Here is a 13,750-nt window from a genome sequence, read left to right on the forward strand (position 1 = left end):
TATTTTAATGATGCTTGCAAAAAATACTATTCAAACAAGTTACCCCTTCACCTATTGCATGAAAGAACAAAAGCTTCTGAATAATACCTGTCAATCGAAATGATTTTTCATGAATATGCAAAAATAACAATTAGGGTAATCAATATTGGCATTGATCTCGAATTCTAGTCGAGTCATGATGCAGTCATCAATTCAATACGGGATGTAATCGATGGGAATGTATTGAAAAATGTGAAATAGGAAGGGTCACATTCACACACCTGCAGCGAGGGCATTAGGTGTAAAGATAAAAAAATTCAGAAAGTTTTCGCGAGTTGGGCTCGCGCACGGAGGGCGCTTAAATATTAATTTCACTCTGTGTTATTTATATATTATTTTATTTCTGTTTTCACATATTGTTTGTTATAGTGGCAAATATAAAAGCTATGAAAATTTCAAGTCCAGCCTCACGGTTCATTAGTTTTAGTAATGGGGTCCCGATTGAACACTTAGGGGTAAAAAAGAATTGATACACCCGTGAAGTACCTATTTCAGGTTCCGTGGGTATTCTGGGGCTGTTATTTTCCGAATTTATAAGTTAAACTCAGTGGTAAAAAATCAGTCAAGCTTTATTTATAAAAAATCCTTGACAATAATAAAATATTTTAATAGCAGTACATACTTACTTCATCAAATGCAGTTCATGGAATTCCCATACAAGGATATCTTAGCATAAAAATATTCAATTATGGACATTTTTAACATCCATTTATAATAAATGCATTCTCATTACCCTTTCAGCACATTCCAAATCACAAAGTTTATTTCAACAAGTAAATTAGACAAAACAAGAAACTTAAGAAAATAGAACAAGCGTTCCTCTATATTTGCAATTATTTCATGTACTTTGACAAACTTAAACGCGTTCACATCCCGCCAAGTTCGTTTGACGTTTTGTTCATAGCTATTGCGAAAAGATACAGATAATATAGAGAAGAATGGAAGAGTGAAGTATTGAAGTTAAAACCTAACTACAATTTAGAGATCCAATCTTGCAGAGTGTTTATGTCTGCGGGTGTGTCGTCATCGCCAGTGTTGGCCGAGCTCTCAGCAATGTCTACGCGACAGTTGAGGTGAGAGAACTCGAAGTCTTTGCCCATCTTGCCAATGTAGGCAGCATTGTTGCCCTGGGAGGGGTCCACTGATTGCAGCTGACTCGACTTTGTGACGCGGACTAGGTTTCTGAAAACAAATAACATTATGTAAACACAGAATAATTTTCTATTGGAAACCTTTATAGTGGATTGGCGTGAGTAGTCAATAGAAAGCCACCTATGCTACACTACACAAGAGCCAAATTAACCATTTCTCGTTTATAAGAACTAGGCACAATATACAAATGGCTATTAATTGCTTGTATGCCACAAATTTTATAGAACCATACAAAATAAAATTGTCTTGCATATATCAGCGCTCCAGCATACAAAGGGGTAGATGGAATATAGATAGAGTGTAAGTTTTCTTTATCACAACTTTACTAAAAATACATACAATAATACTTGATAAACCTTCTTGTAAAATATAAACTAGGTTATCTGTATTATTGTAGGTAGTGTAGTTATTTTGAATACTGACATTTCTTTCTCCAGCAGACTCTTGATGACCTGGCTGCCCTTAGCCAGCGGCTGGTCCTGTTTGTTACAGAGGATCAGCAGCGGGGGATTGTAACTCTGGATTGTTGGGTCAGATAGCACAGTGTATAGATACCTGGAATAATAGTTTGCATTAGAAGGGGCATAATTAAAGATATACATTTTTTATGGGAGAGCAGACATATGATAGGCCAAAGACAAGGATCCACTCATAAGAGGAAAATATTTTTATTGCATACTGAACTGAATTTGAGTATAAAACAATGCAATGAGACCTCTTTTGCATAGTTTGGATACTTTAGAATAATGTCTACGGTGTACAATTTAAAAATGTATTATGTTATAATTTAGTTTTTAAATAGTTTTTAGTTCTTAGCTGTTGTATTAGGATAAGAGATCCTGTAAAGATAGTTTAAGGTGTTTTTAAATAAATAAATGTTCAGTAATATACTTACTCAGCAACATCTCTAATCTCCTTCTGGATGGTGACAGAGTCTATGACATAGACTATAGCTTTAGCACTATTTTTGTATTGGTCAAAGAATTTGTTTCTTAGCCTCTCCTGACCAGGCAAGTCTACTATTTTGAAGGAATTCTGGAAATAGACACAAATAACACTAGTTTACAAATTTTTATTTTTTTTATATACCCCTCACAAAATCTATACCAGTACTCTCCGCCACCTTTGAACATTCTAAAAGTAACAACATAAAAATTCTATCACGTCACATTTTTTTTCTACCCTCAAATATTTGTATTTAGGAATCATTCTTAACTACTGATCTATGGTGTTGCATTACTTGTTTAGTTTAGGAGATAATTTTTGTTTAATTCAAATAAAATGTTGCGTAGACAGTGTAAACAAAGTTGTGATCGCTTTTGTTATGTTTGTGGACAATTTATATTTATAAAAAAGAAAAGTTATATGACAGAATCGTTGAAAATTGCATATCTTCATTATTTCGGATTTCTTGTGGCCAATCAAGGAAAAAACTGGACTCACTATGTGTTTTGTGAGAGCTGTAGAATCACTTTACTGTGATGGTCTTAAGGGGAAAACGTACACCTGTCATTTGGTACACCCAATGTTGTGCAGGGAACCAGCTAATCACGAAAATGACTGTTACATTTGTTTTACTAAGACTTCGGGTTTTAATAGGAAATCTAAGTCGGGTATTGTATTTGCATATGTCACTTAAAAAGGGGGTGTTTGGCGTCCCACAAGTACGCAAAATCATAAGTGATTTTAAGTTTGATACTCTTTTATCTACGACTGAAAGAGTTGCTTGGAATTCATTCAAAACTGTTGTTGACATTCAAGACTTTCTAAGCAATAGTAAAAGTGAAAACAATAACGAGATAGTGAGTGATTAATTACAAAATTATCATAAGATGGGTGTTAACATGTCAAAAGATTCATTTTCTACATTCCCACTTGGATTTTTTTCCGGATAACTTAGGAAGCATGAGCGACGAACAAGGAGAGCATTTTCACCAGGATTTAAAGGCTTTTGAAGATCGTCATCAAGGCTATTGGGACGAAAATATATTGGGAGACTACTCTTGGTCTATATTAAGAGAAACCGATTCCGAAACCTACAAAAAGATGTCCAAAATTAATAATTTTTAGTTGTTTATTGTCCGTTTTCTCGTGTTTTTTTAATTAAATATAATTCCAAATGTGGACGTGACAGATTTTTTTTATTATTTTTCCTAGTCTACCTATAGATAGATAGACAAAATTCAACAACTTTTATCTGGGGTATAAAAACCGTGTAAACTAGTGTAATTGAAATTGTGTATTTTTAAAAGGTATAAAATGAGTTAAATCTATTGTTATTAGTTTCAAAACTATCATGAGTTAGAAGTAGGTTCATAGAAGAGGTTGTTAATAAAAAAATAACTGTCCAAATATCTCTAGTTACAAGAACTTGTAAACTGATTAAGGCAATATACATATTATATTTCAGTACCGATAAGCCTTCATTCTTATCTATGTCAACATTATGTGTGAAAAACCACACAATTCTTATGAATTGTGCATAAATTTTGAATCCTTAAAAAACTTGGTTATTGGTTACTTGGTTAATATGATTATCAACTTACATTAGAGGTAAGGTACTCCTCAACATTCTCCTTCATAGATGTGAATGTCTGTCTGTACTGGGAGTATGCAAGCCTCACAAACAACAGAGTTTTACCAGAGTCCGAGAGCCCCATCAACAACACAGACTGGCGAAGTTGGCGCCTTCTTGAGAAAAACCACCAGAATACTGGAAACCATCAAGATTTAATTAATCTTTGTTAAAAAAAAAAAGTTTTACGTAGAGCAAAAGAAAAGAGGGAATTATTAATCGCTTTCATAGTTATAAAGATTTCTATAAATGCTTCTTTAATCCTTTCACAGATAAATTGACTGCTATGTTGGCATACATTTCAATATGGAAAGCAGAGTAAGTGCTCAAAGAAGATATTTTGAATTGTGACAGTAACAAGACTCAATAATGAATTATGGTAACTAGGCTGAAGTATTTAATTAGTTTCTTGTAAATGATATACTTACCCAAAGTAAAAAGAAGAACTATTACACTCAGTAAGGTTATATACCGCGGATCATTTAGCATCGGTTCTGTGTGAATCTTTTCCTTTATTACCTCAGACTCCATGATTAATCTATTAAAACAAGTGTATGTATTTCATATAACGCGTAAACTCGAGATTATCAACGCAAATATTTAGCCGAAATCCAACACACTTGTCACAAAATAAAAAAAATAGTGCGTGATTGGTGATGATGTTGCTTGCATGGATTATGACAAAATGACAATGAGGGTTTTTTAAATTTTTTCTGCCACCGGGTGGCGCCACGTATGCGTCTGGTCCAAACAGCTGTCAAATAGTATGGAATTGTAGGTGCCGAACTTATTGTTTATTGAAATTCTGTTATATTGGAAGTGTTATTGATTTTATTATGGACTACGGTTGGAATAAGTTTTCCGAACTAAAAATTGAGCTTAGAAAGAGGGATGCAAAAGTCACTGGTACTAAGGAAAAGCTCGTTGAACGGCAGATAACGCAACGTACTAGAATTTGTTTACACAATATGATTTAGTCTTTTAGGGTTCCGTAGCCAAAATGGCAAAAACGGAACCCTTATAGTTTCGTCATGTCCGTCTGTCCGTCTGTCCGTCTGTCCGTCTGTCACAGCCGATTTACTCGGAAACTATAAGTACTACAGTGATGAAATTTGATGGGAATATGTGTTGTATGAACCGCTACAAAAATATGACACTAAATAGTAAAAAAAAGAATTGGGGGTGGGGCCCCCCATACATGTAACTGAGGGATGAAATTTTTTTTTTCGATGTACATACCCGTGTGGGGTATCAATGGAAAGGTCTTTTAAAATGATATAAAGTTTTCTAAAAAACATTTTTCTTAAAGTGAACGGTTTTTGAGATATCAGCTCTCAAAGTCGTAAAAAGTATGTCCCCCCCCTCTATTTTTATAACTACGGGGTATAAAATTCTAAAAAAAATAGAGGTGATGCATGCTAATTAACTCTTTCAACGATTTTTGGTTTGATCAAAGTATCTCTTATAGTTTTTGAGATAGGTTGATTTAACTGTAATTTACGGAACCCTTCGTGCACGAGTCCGACTCGCACTTGGCCGGTTTTTTTTTATTTACTCAACTGTAATTGTAAAACACTAATGCAGTGCTTTAATTATACAATAAAAATCACTAAAAGGATAAGTACTTTGACGGGTACTTGGACCTGACGCCTCGGTGCTGCCACCTCGTGGACGCCATTTTCGAAAACCCTCATTGACAGGAACAAATGCTCAGCGACAAAAAGCAACCTAAAAATGCCCTTACATTATTGAAATAAAGTGGGTTTTAGAACTGACACAGCTTGCGTGCCGACAGAGAGAGGAAGCACGGGTAAGGGTATGTAATGTATCTCTCTAAAAATTGCCAGTGTAAATAGTAAATATTTTTAAGATTTGAACAAGAAGAAAGATATCACTTTAAAAAATAGCAACAGTGTATTCTATAAATATTTATGTATATATGCATTCAATAAAAATTTAACCATATATAATATTATTACTAACAAATTAGAGACCACAATGATATCGGGAGATCACAGAGGAAAACAGCTGATATCAGTTTTCATTTTCAGTTAATTTTCGTCTTTCATTCGAGTGTCTCGAATGTCTGAAAATAAAATGAAACATAAATGCGGACGAATTCATTAGTGAAACGATCCAACGATGTTGGATATTAGTATCTTTCATTTCAGTACGAGTAAAATGTGAACGGTCTGAATTCTAAAAAGACTGTTCACTCGTCTACTGGATAGGCCGATATGAGAAGGAGCATTTTTAGTTATTGGAGCTCGAGCCTAATCGTGAGAACATGGAGTGAAATAAAGACGAAGCATTAATTGGAGTGAACGAACGTTCAATCGAGTGAAGCGTCTGCACGTCTGAAATCAGCTTTAATAGGGGAATAAGTTAACTTTCCTTCTCTTTTTAAATTAACACGTTGCGTTTGACCATATGATGGTTGCGAAATTGACATTGACAAGTCCATTGACAGTGACATCCTGATAGCCCATCATTCTTGTCTTGTCAGAATTCAGATTGTCATGGATTGTCACCATCTTGCTTGGAGAATAAATATGTATGTAATCAATCAGCATGACTGTGGACAAGAGCGAGAAATAGCTAGATTACAAAGATAGATAAATAGAGCAACGACTTTTTGTGTTGATAGTAGTGTGGTTTAAGAAAACCACTACTGATTACACGAAGCTACGTAATTACATTATCAGCGGTTTGTTATCTGTTATTGACAAGAGTCAGTAAACTAGAATTTAGTTCATTTTCAATTCCAAGGCTGCTCGCTCGTATAAATAATTCAATGCCGGTCTAAAATCAATTAATTCACAATTATTTTTGCATGGGTTCAACGCGCGTAATCAATTTGTCCAAAAGTTTCCGTAAGTTGGGATTGAACAGTGCAAGAAACATGAGTATTGATATTGGAGGTAAGTTAAAATTTTATTCATTTTTAACTTAAGTATATTAGTTTGCTAAAAAAAGTGAAAGTGATGAGGTACATTTCTGTGTCCACACATTATTTTCAGAATGTTTCTAGCATATATTTTTTTTAATAACTTGCAGGCATGAGAATAAAATACAAGGACAAGGATGACACCTTCTTGGAAAGCCATCTGGTATCAAAAGAACCTTTTGGCCAATTCAAGGCCTGGTTTGATGAAGCTTGCACAAAAAAGGAGATTCTAGAACCCAATGCAATGTGCTTAGCAACTGTATCCAAGTAAATATATTTCTACTATCTTTATCTCAAGATCATAAAAACAATATCTGTATTGTTCCCACTATTGTTATCTTTTCACATGAAGGTGCTTGAATGCCACTAATTTTAAAACAATAGAAAATTAATTTTGTCTAGCTTATATTAGTGCCCTAGCATACAACAGGTTAATGGTAACTAAGTTTTATTTGGATTTTTTACAGAGAAGGCTTTCCATCAGCGAGATTTGTGTTATGTAAAGGGTATGGGAAAGATGGATTTAAATTCTTCACTAACTATGGAAGCAGGAAAGCTAATGAAATGGTCTGTATTATTTTTCAAGACTAGCAGAAGAGATCTTAATTTAAAATTTATTTTTAATGTAAATTATGTTGTACATTTCAGAACAATAACCCAAATGTGGCTGCAACATTCTACTGGGAATTTCTGAACCGGTCTGTTAGGATTGAAGGTAGTGTGGAAAAACTGGATGAAGAAGAATCAACTAGGTATTTCCACACTCGGCCAGTGCCTAGCCAAATTGCAGCCTGCACAAGTTTCCAGAGCACTCCCATTGAATCTAGGGATGTATTGGTTGCTAGGGAGGCTGTTTTAGAGCAAGAGTACATGATTCCTGAGAAAGAAGTTCCTAAGCCTAGCTTCTGGTAAGTTCCTTAACTGGCAACAATCATCATCATCTGCCTAGCCAATTATGCTGGGGTCAGCTTCCAATCTAACTGGGTGCAGCTGAGTACCAGTGTTTTATGAGGAGCGATTGCCAATCCGATCTCCTCAACCCAGGCAACCCAATACCCCTTAGTAAGAATTGTTGTCAGACTTTCTGGCTTCTGACTGACCTGTGCAACAACATAACATTACTGGCAACTATGATAAAAAAAAAATCAAAGTCATAGTAGTCAAATTATTATATTTCAAGTAGGCCTATCCATAAGTGGGTCTTACAGAGAAGAAACAGTAAGAAACTTCATGGACAATTTTTTTTTTGTCATTTGTGCAACATTCTGAGAAAACATTATACAGTCACTTCTATTGCATAAAAGTATAATTAATATTGATTTTATATTTATTTTCAGGGGAGGTTACATAATCCGTCCCAGAGCTGTAGAGTTCTGGCAGGGACAAAGAGACAGGCTCCACGATAGAATCAAATTCAGGAAGCCAAAAGACGGAGAGGTGCCTGATGGAAAGCTCCTGCATCAAGGGGAAGATGGATGGGTCTATGAAAGACTGTCCCCTTAAATAATTCTTTGCATTTACTTGCAGTAATGTCTTCCAATATCCTATAAGTTTACAGTTTCATTGAGAGCAATCATTAGTACAATCAATAAAGTGTTATTCTGTTAATTTTGTGATTTTTAGTATTTCCCTTTGTATGCCACCTTCACTTTTCCAGCAAACTGTGCTTGTTAAATGCCCGTTTTTGGTGATATTTTGCTCAAATTGACGTACTCCACCCCCAACTCCAAAGTAGTATGTTTTGGCTGCTACATATGCTGCTCCATCTTTGCTCAGTCTGTCCACAAACAGTTTGATAAGTTTTTCATAGTTACTCTCATTGTAAATTGTCTCTGAGGTCAGGATTATGTCAAATACTTCAGATTGAGGTAACTTTTGGTTGAAGGAATCCCAGTCTCCTGAATAGAATTTACACCTCTGTATTTCTTTTTCTCTGTCCTCTTCTTCCTCAATGTTTAGTAATACGTTAGGTATTGTCAGATGTTCCAAAACTTCTTTATTCTGAAAAAATAATAGTATTAAATAATATTTTTTAGATTTAATGAATTGTATAAAGAATATACTTACATAATCTTGAAATGTAACTTTAGAATTGTGTAAAAATGCATATATTCCAAGAATTCCAGCACCACATCCCAAATCCAATACATTACTATTTTCAAATTTCATTCCAGTTAGATTTTCTTCAAGATATTGTATTAGATCATAAGTACATTCCCAAATCTTAAGTCCACCTGGAATTGAATTATTTTCTGTATCAAGTGTTTAATTTGGCTTATTCATTTTTTTAAACCCATTAGAACCTTTTTCTACCTTCATATTTGCCAGCAACAAGATCGCTGTGTTCCTTTTCCGCTAATTCAATTACATTCTTAAGTCCACTCTCTTCAATACTAGCCATTGCCTCGCTCACTACTACATGACCAATCTCTACATCGCCACAGGCAAACATCTTTGCACGGGTTACTATGCTATCAAGATTTTTTATTTGTTTATCTGGTACTATTTCTTCACTTTCTAACCACTCAATGGTTTCCTTCGTTTCTGTTGACATAAAAGTTTTAAAAATGATTTGTTAGTATTATTTTTACCTTCAATAACATTCTAACCATGAATAATAACAAAGTTTTACCATCCAGTTTATTATCGTCATCTGCACCCGAAAAATTGAACCTAAAAGTACTCATATTGTATAAAAGTGCTTAAATTTCGTTTCTACTTATTTAACTTATTTCTACTCTTTATAAGAAAATAATAAATAAGGAATAATTCACAAACCACACCATGTGTATTTGTTTACAAGAAAATGTCAAAAACAATTTAATCAAAAGTCAAAATTTTGATCGCCTTAAAAATAACGCCATTGGTGAAGTAAATCTGGACTTTATTTGCATGAAATACAGTTCTAATTTGTATACGGTTACATTGTGATCATTTATCGCCACAGAGTATTAAAAATTATCAGCAAAATTACAGTTCATACAATGAAGAAGAAGCAAGGACTTTTTCATAGAATAATAATATGTCAGAAAAAAAGAAAGAAATATTATTTTATAAAAAATTAAAAGTTTGTTATGTCACACCGCCATAACGTTGCAAAAATATTGTAATATTAAAATATAATGGATAAAGATCTAAAGGAAAACGAATCATTAAAGAAATCGGTATTGACGAATTTGTAATTTTTTAGCTTAGTAACTTACATTCATGTACACGCGAATGAACGCTACGAAATTAACAAAACGAAATTCATTTCATTCATTCATACACACGAGTTGTTAGCGTAAAAAGTTGTGTGGAATTACAGTATTTTGTATTATAACTATATAAAGGGATTTGTTATAGTTAAAATCCCACAAAAAAATAAATTATAACAATGACAGACGTTTCGAAAAAGGTAAACCTATTATTAATTTTAGTAATACATCGCTTTGTTTGACACGAGTAACGTACTTTGATTAGTGTGTGTGTGACCTCACAGTTTTCCGTAAAACTTCTGTTGAATAATATCGTTTTGTGGTGAAATCTTGTTCTGAAGTGTGCATTATCCTGTGTAAAGCGCCGGAGCGTGTAATGATTACTATGGGAGCGGTAGGTTCTACGTAGGAGAGCGCATAACCTCAACATTACGCGACCGTGGGGTATCTTAGGCGTAGCATCGGATAATGGCTGTTGTTGAATAGCTCGAGTAATTCCGACACGTGTGCTTTCAGGTACAGGACTACAAGGATTCACTCAAGCAGAAGGCTGAGCATCTTATCATAAAAGGCTTTCCAGAGAAGATAGTAAAATTAAATGAGCTTCTAGAAACATCAAATTTTCAAAATCGAGATTTAGCTGATGTACATCAGGTAATTACTCTATATTTAAATACAATTTCAGACGTAATCAGACAATCAGAATACCATCTTGGATGTTGTTGCAAATTCTAGTATTTCTTCAAATGTCTTGTCATTTTCTAATGACTCATAACTCTGTGTAGGTACCCAATCAATACTATTACATAGGTAATCGTCACTTTTTTTGTTTGGAAATGAAATGTACAAAGTGGTATTATTCCAGGACCTAAACATTCCAGTACCGCCTCCTGCATCAGCAGCAAATGAGCCAAATGCCAAACGTCAGCGAATGGACTCCTCGGAGGTGTCCAGCAACACATCGGAGGGCACTCGTGTGTATGCCCTGCCCAACGGCACCGTGCCATGCAACAAGCCACTTAGTGACCTCATTCACCTTGTTAAGCCACACATTAGGGAACTGGTCGAAGATTCCAATTTGGTAAGCTATTATTTTATTTCAATATTATTTATTGATAAAATCAACCATTTATAAGAACAGTATGTTAGGACTCTGAATCAGAACCCACCAGGATAATTGTAAAAGAAGAAGAAACTTCCATAACTGATGCTGCTTATTTTCTAGTCCATTGTTGATATAGGCCTCTCACAAGTACCGTCTACTCAACCATTTCATGAAAAATTTGTTATCAAATGCTAGTGTATGAATGTTGTCATCATTTTGTACAGCTATAACAAACATTTTGTCAATTTTACTGTTTGTTACTGAGCTCACTGCAAATAAGAGTCTTACTATGAAGCTTCCATCCATTGTATTAAATGAAACATCATCAATATAAGTAATGGTAACTAAATGTATTTCTTATTGGGATGTTATTTCTTAATAGACTTATTCAGTGACTTATTTTAATAACAATTGATCAATTCTGTGACTCGAAAGTGGCCTATCTACAGTTATTGACATCATCATCCTATCAAGTATAATCAAGTTAGCAGAATCGCACAGTATTTTTTTTACATGCGGAAATGCAAACTATGTCTGTTTCACTATTATCACATGCCTACATAAACATATATGGAAATCTGTGTATAGATCTTTCTGATTATATGCTATTAAGCCTAATGGAATCAATCGCGATCGACATCTGCACAAACACTGCGTATGTCGCCTCGTCAGTCGCCAATCGAAACGACGCCGTATGACGCGACGCCAGCAAACGCCCAATGATATGACGTTTCTTTCCCTGCGCACCTCACGAATTGGGTGAGTTTAACTCTAGGGAGAAATATGCGTATTATCACTTCATTTGTTTTCTACTGCGTGGGATGGTCGAGGGTGGCTCGGTGTCGTGGGCGAGCGACTCGAGGAACGACACGACGTGATACAAAATACTATCCTGTTACTTGCTCAACTACTTCCACTTGTAGCTCGTCCCTCTACGTTGCTCGATAGACAACTTATAGAGATAGCGCCGACTTGATTTTTGTCATTTATGTTTTGCGTCACTTTTGGTCATTTTGCCTCACGTCGTATTAGTTTCGTTGCTCTCCTGGGGCATAGGGTAACAATTGACTATTCCATTGTTCCTGTTAAATTGGTGACCAAGACCTTTTTGCAGGTAAGAGTGGAGTTGGCACCAAACTGCACAATTCTGCCAATACCAAGACTTGACATAGTGTTTTATAAACTTTGTTTAATTTGCAGGCTCTTTGTATGTATTGATGTTCTAAATGTAGATGTGTAAACAATTTCTCAGCATGTCTATGATATTGTTTCAGCTGAAAATGTGGATATCATTCATGATTCCTAAAATCGAGGATGGCAACAACTTTGGTGTATCAATACAGGAGGACACACTTGCCGAGATACAGTCAGTGGAGTCAGAAGCGGCTGCTTTCTTTGACCAAATCTCACGGTACTTCATCTCGCGAGCGAAGATTGTGTCTAAGGTTGCCAAATACCCACACATCGACGACTACAGAAGAGCTGTACGAGTGAGTATTCAAAATATTTTTATGCATACATGGTATAATAAAAGCTTTTTCGTCTTTGTAGTGCTAAGGAGCATTTACTTTAGAATTTCACTTTAATTTTGTACAGTAACAAAAAAGGAGAAAATGCCATTTGTTATATTTTTCCTCATTTGAAGAAACGGAAAGATTGTCTATCTAATCGAAACTAATTATTTTCTTCTAGTAATTTTTTAGAGTTATTTCTTTACAGAACTGTGTAGTCAATTATTGATGAGATTTTTTTATTTAACAGGAGCTGGACGAGAAGGAGTACCTGTCGTTATGGCTGGTGATGTGCGAGATTCGTAACCGCTACTGTTCGCTCCACGACATCGTTATCAAGAACTTGGAGAAAATTAAAAAACCACGTTCGTCAAACGCGGAGTCTCTATACTAGGCGCTATTTCAATCTCAAGTAGTATCTCTTTAGTCACATGCAACTGTAAGAATACACTGTGAATCTAAGAGTAATACTTAACTGGCTTTCATGTCTTATTTTTTATTCACTGGGCAGTATTTCTGTATATATCAAACCAACAAATAGCTTTGTTTTAGCCAGCTCTAAAGTTTTGATCAATCTCTTTATATACGAAATCAATGTACTAGTGACATGTACCACACCTTATTTAAACTAGTTTAGGTGCTTCATTGACTAGTGAGTAAAAAGTAAGGAGATTGTGTTGTGGTCTCATGGCAAGGCGGAGAGGTTGAAGACTCGTATTATGTGTGAGACTGTGTGCTGTGTTGTTACACTATAATATATTTGTGTCACACCATTGTAATGATGATTGATTGTGAAATATTATGACCAATTTGTTTTTGTTTATCTGAAATTAAACATTATTCCCCATAGTATTTAAAAGACAACTTGCTATGAAACTACAATATGATTTGTCAGTTGTTCCAAAACTATTCATAACTAGGTTTTAGTTAAGCTAAAATATTATGTTGTTACTTAAAATACTGTCAATAAACTTCAGTGGTTTACCATTTCTATAATATCTCAAAATTTATGTTTTCTTTAAGATACCTACATATGACATATTTTTTTTTCAAAAGTGGAATGATTGGCTAATAGTCAATATTTCATTTTAAAAAATGTACCCAATGATGATAATAACGAATACATTTCTATGAATGTGTACAAATGTAGTTTCTTTGACTCGCCCTGAAACCTCGTACATAACTGTTACCAAACTTAACTGTGAACCATGAATTTAGTATCCA

The 13,750-nt window shown here is 34.6% G+C and overlaps 4 protein-coding genes across 5 annotated transcripts; 2 read left to right on the top strand and 2 right to left on the bottom strand.

The window, feature by feature from the left end:
* Nucleotides 1–590: 590 nt before the first annotated feature.
* On the bottom strand, nt 591–4,453 carry LOC110374735 (signal recognition particle receptor subunit beta). Its single transcript, XM_021332581.3, has 5 exons — nt 4,195–4,453; nt 3,738–3,904; nt 2,087–2,226; nt 1,615–1,746; nt 591–1,221 (listed from the first exon to the last, which is right to left on the bottom strand). The coding sequence occupies exons 1-5, from the start codon at nt 4,295–4,297 to the stop codon at nt 1,011–1,013; spliced, it is 753 nt and encodes a 250-aa protein (XP_021188256.1). The 5' UTR covers nt 4,298–4,453; the 3' UTR covers nt 591–1,010.
* Nucleotides 4,454–6,335: 1,882 nt separating this feature from the next.
* On the top strand, nt 6,336–8,321 carry LOC110374690 (pyridoxine/pyridoxamine 5'-phosphate oxidase). Its single transcript, XM_021332515.3, has 5 exons — nt 6,336–6,687; nt 6,824–6,980; nt 7,181–7,280; nt 7,362–7,621; nt 8,051–8,321. The coding sequence occupies exons 1-5, from the start codon at nt 6,600–6,602 to the stop codon at nt 8,214–8,216; spliced, it is 771 nt and encodes a 256-aa protein (XP_021188190.3). The 5' UTR covers nt 6,336–6,599; the 3' UTR covers nt 8,217–8,321.
* Nucleotides 8,310–9,524, bottom strand: LOC110374689 (histidine protein methyltransferase 1 homolog). The gene is made up of 4 exons (XM_021332513.3): nt 9,346–9,524; nt 9,027–9,257; nt 8,781–8,947; nt 8,310–8,714 (listed from the first exon to the last, which is right to left on the bottom strand). The coding sequence occupies exons 1-4, from the start codon at nt 9,398–9,400 to the stop codon at nt 8,310–8,312; spliced, it is 858 nt and encodes a 285-aa protein (XP_021188188.3). The 5' UTR covers nt 9,401–9,524.
* A 413-nt stretch (nt 9,525–9,937) lies between these two features.
* On the top strand, nt 9,938–13,671 carry LOC110374691 (proteasome activator complex subunit 3). 2 transcript variants are annotated; one of them, XM_021332516.3, is made up of 5 exons: nt 9,938–10,110; nt 10,427–10,564; nt 10,776–10,991; nt 12,290–12,505; nt 12,777–13,671. In XM_021332516.3, exons 1-5 carry the CDS (start codon nt 10,090–10,092, stop codon nt 12,918–12,920), a joined length of 735 nt encoding a protein of 244 aa, XP_021188191.1. In that variant the 5' UTR covers nt 9,938–10,089; the 3' UTR covers nt 12,921–13,671. The 2 variants fall into 2 exon arrangements, with proteins under 2 accessions (XP_021188191.1, XP_021188192.1); XM_021332517.3 differs by lacking the exon at nt 9,938–10,110 and adding an exon at nt 10,149–10,304.
* The last annotated feature ends 79 nt before the right edge of the window (nt 13,672–13,750 follow it).

Source organism: Helicoverpa armigera, chromosome 8 (genome assembly GCF_030705265.1).
Source record: "Helicoverpa armigera isolate CAAS_96S chromosome 8, ASM3070526v1, whole genome shotgun sequence".
NCBI classification, from domain to species: domain Eukaryota; kingdom Metazoa; phylum Arthropoda; class Insecta; order Lepidoptera; family Noctuidae; genus Helicoverpa; species Helicoverpa armigera.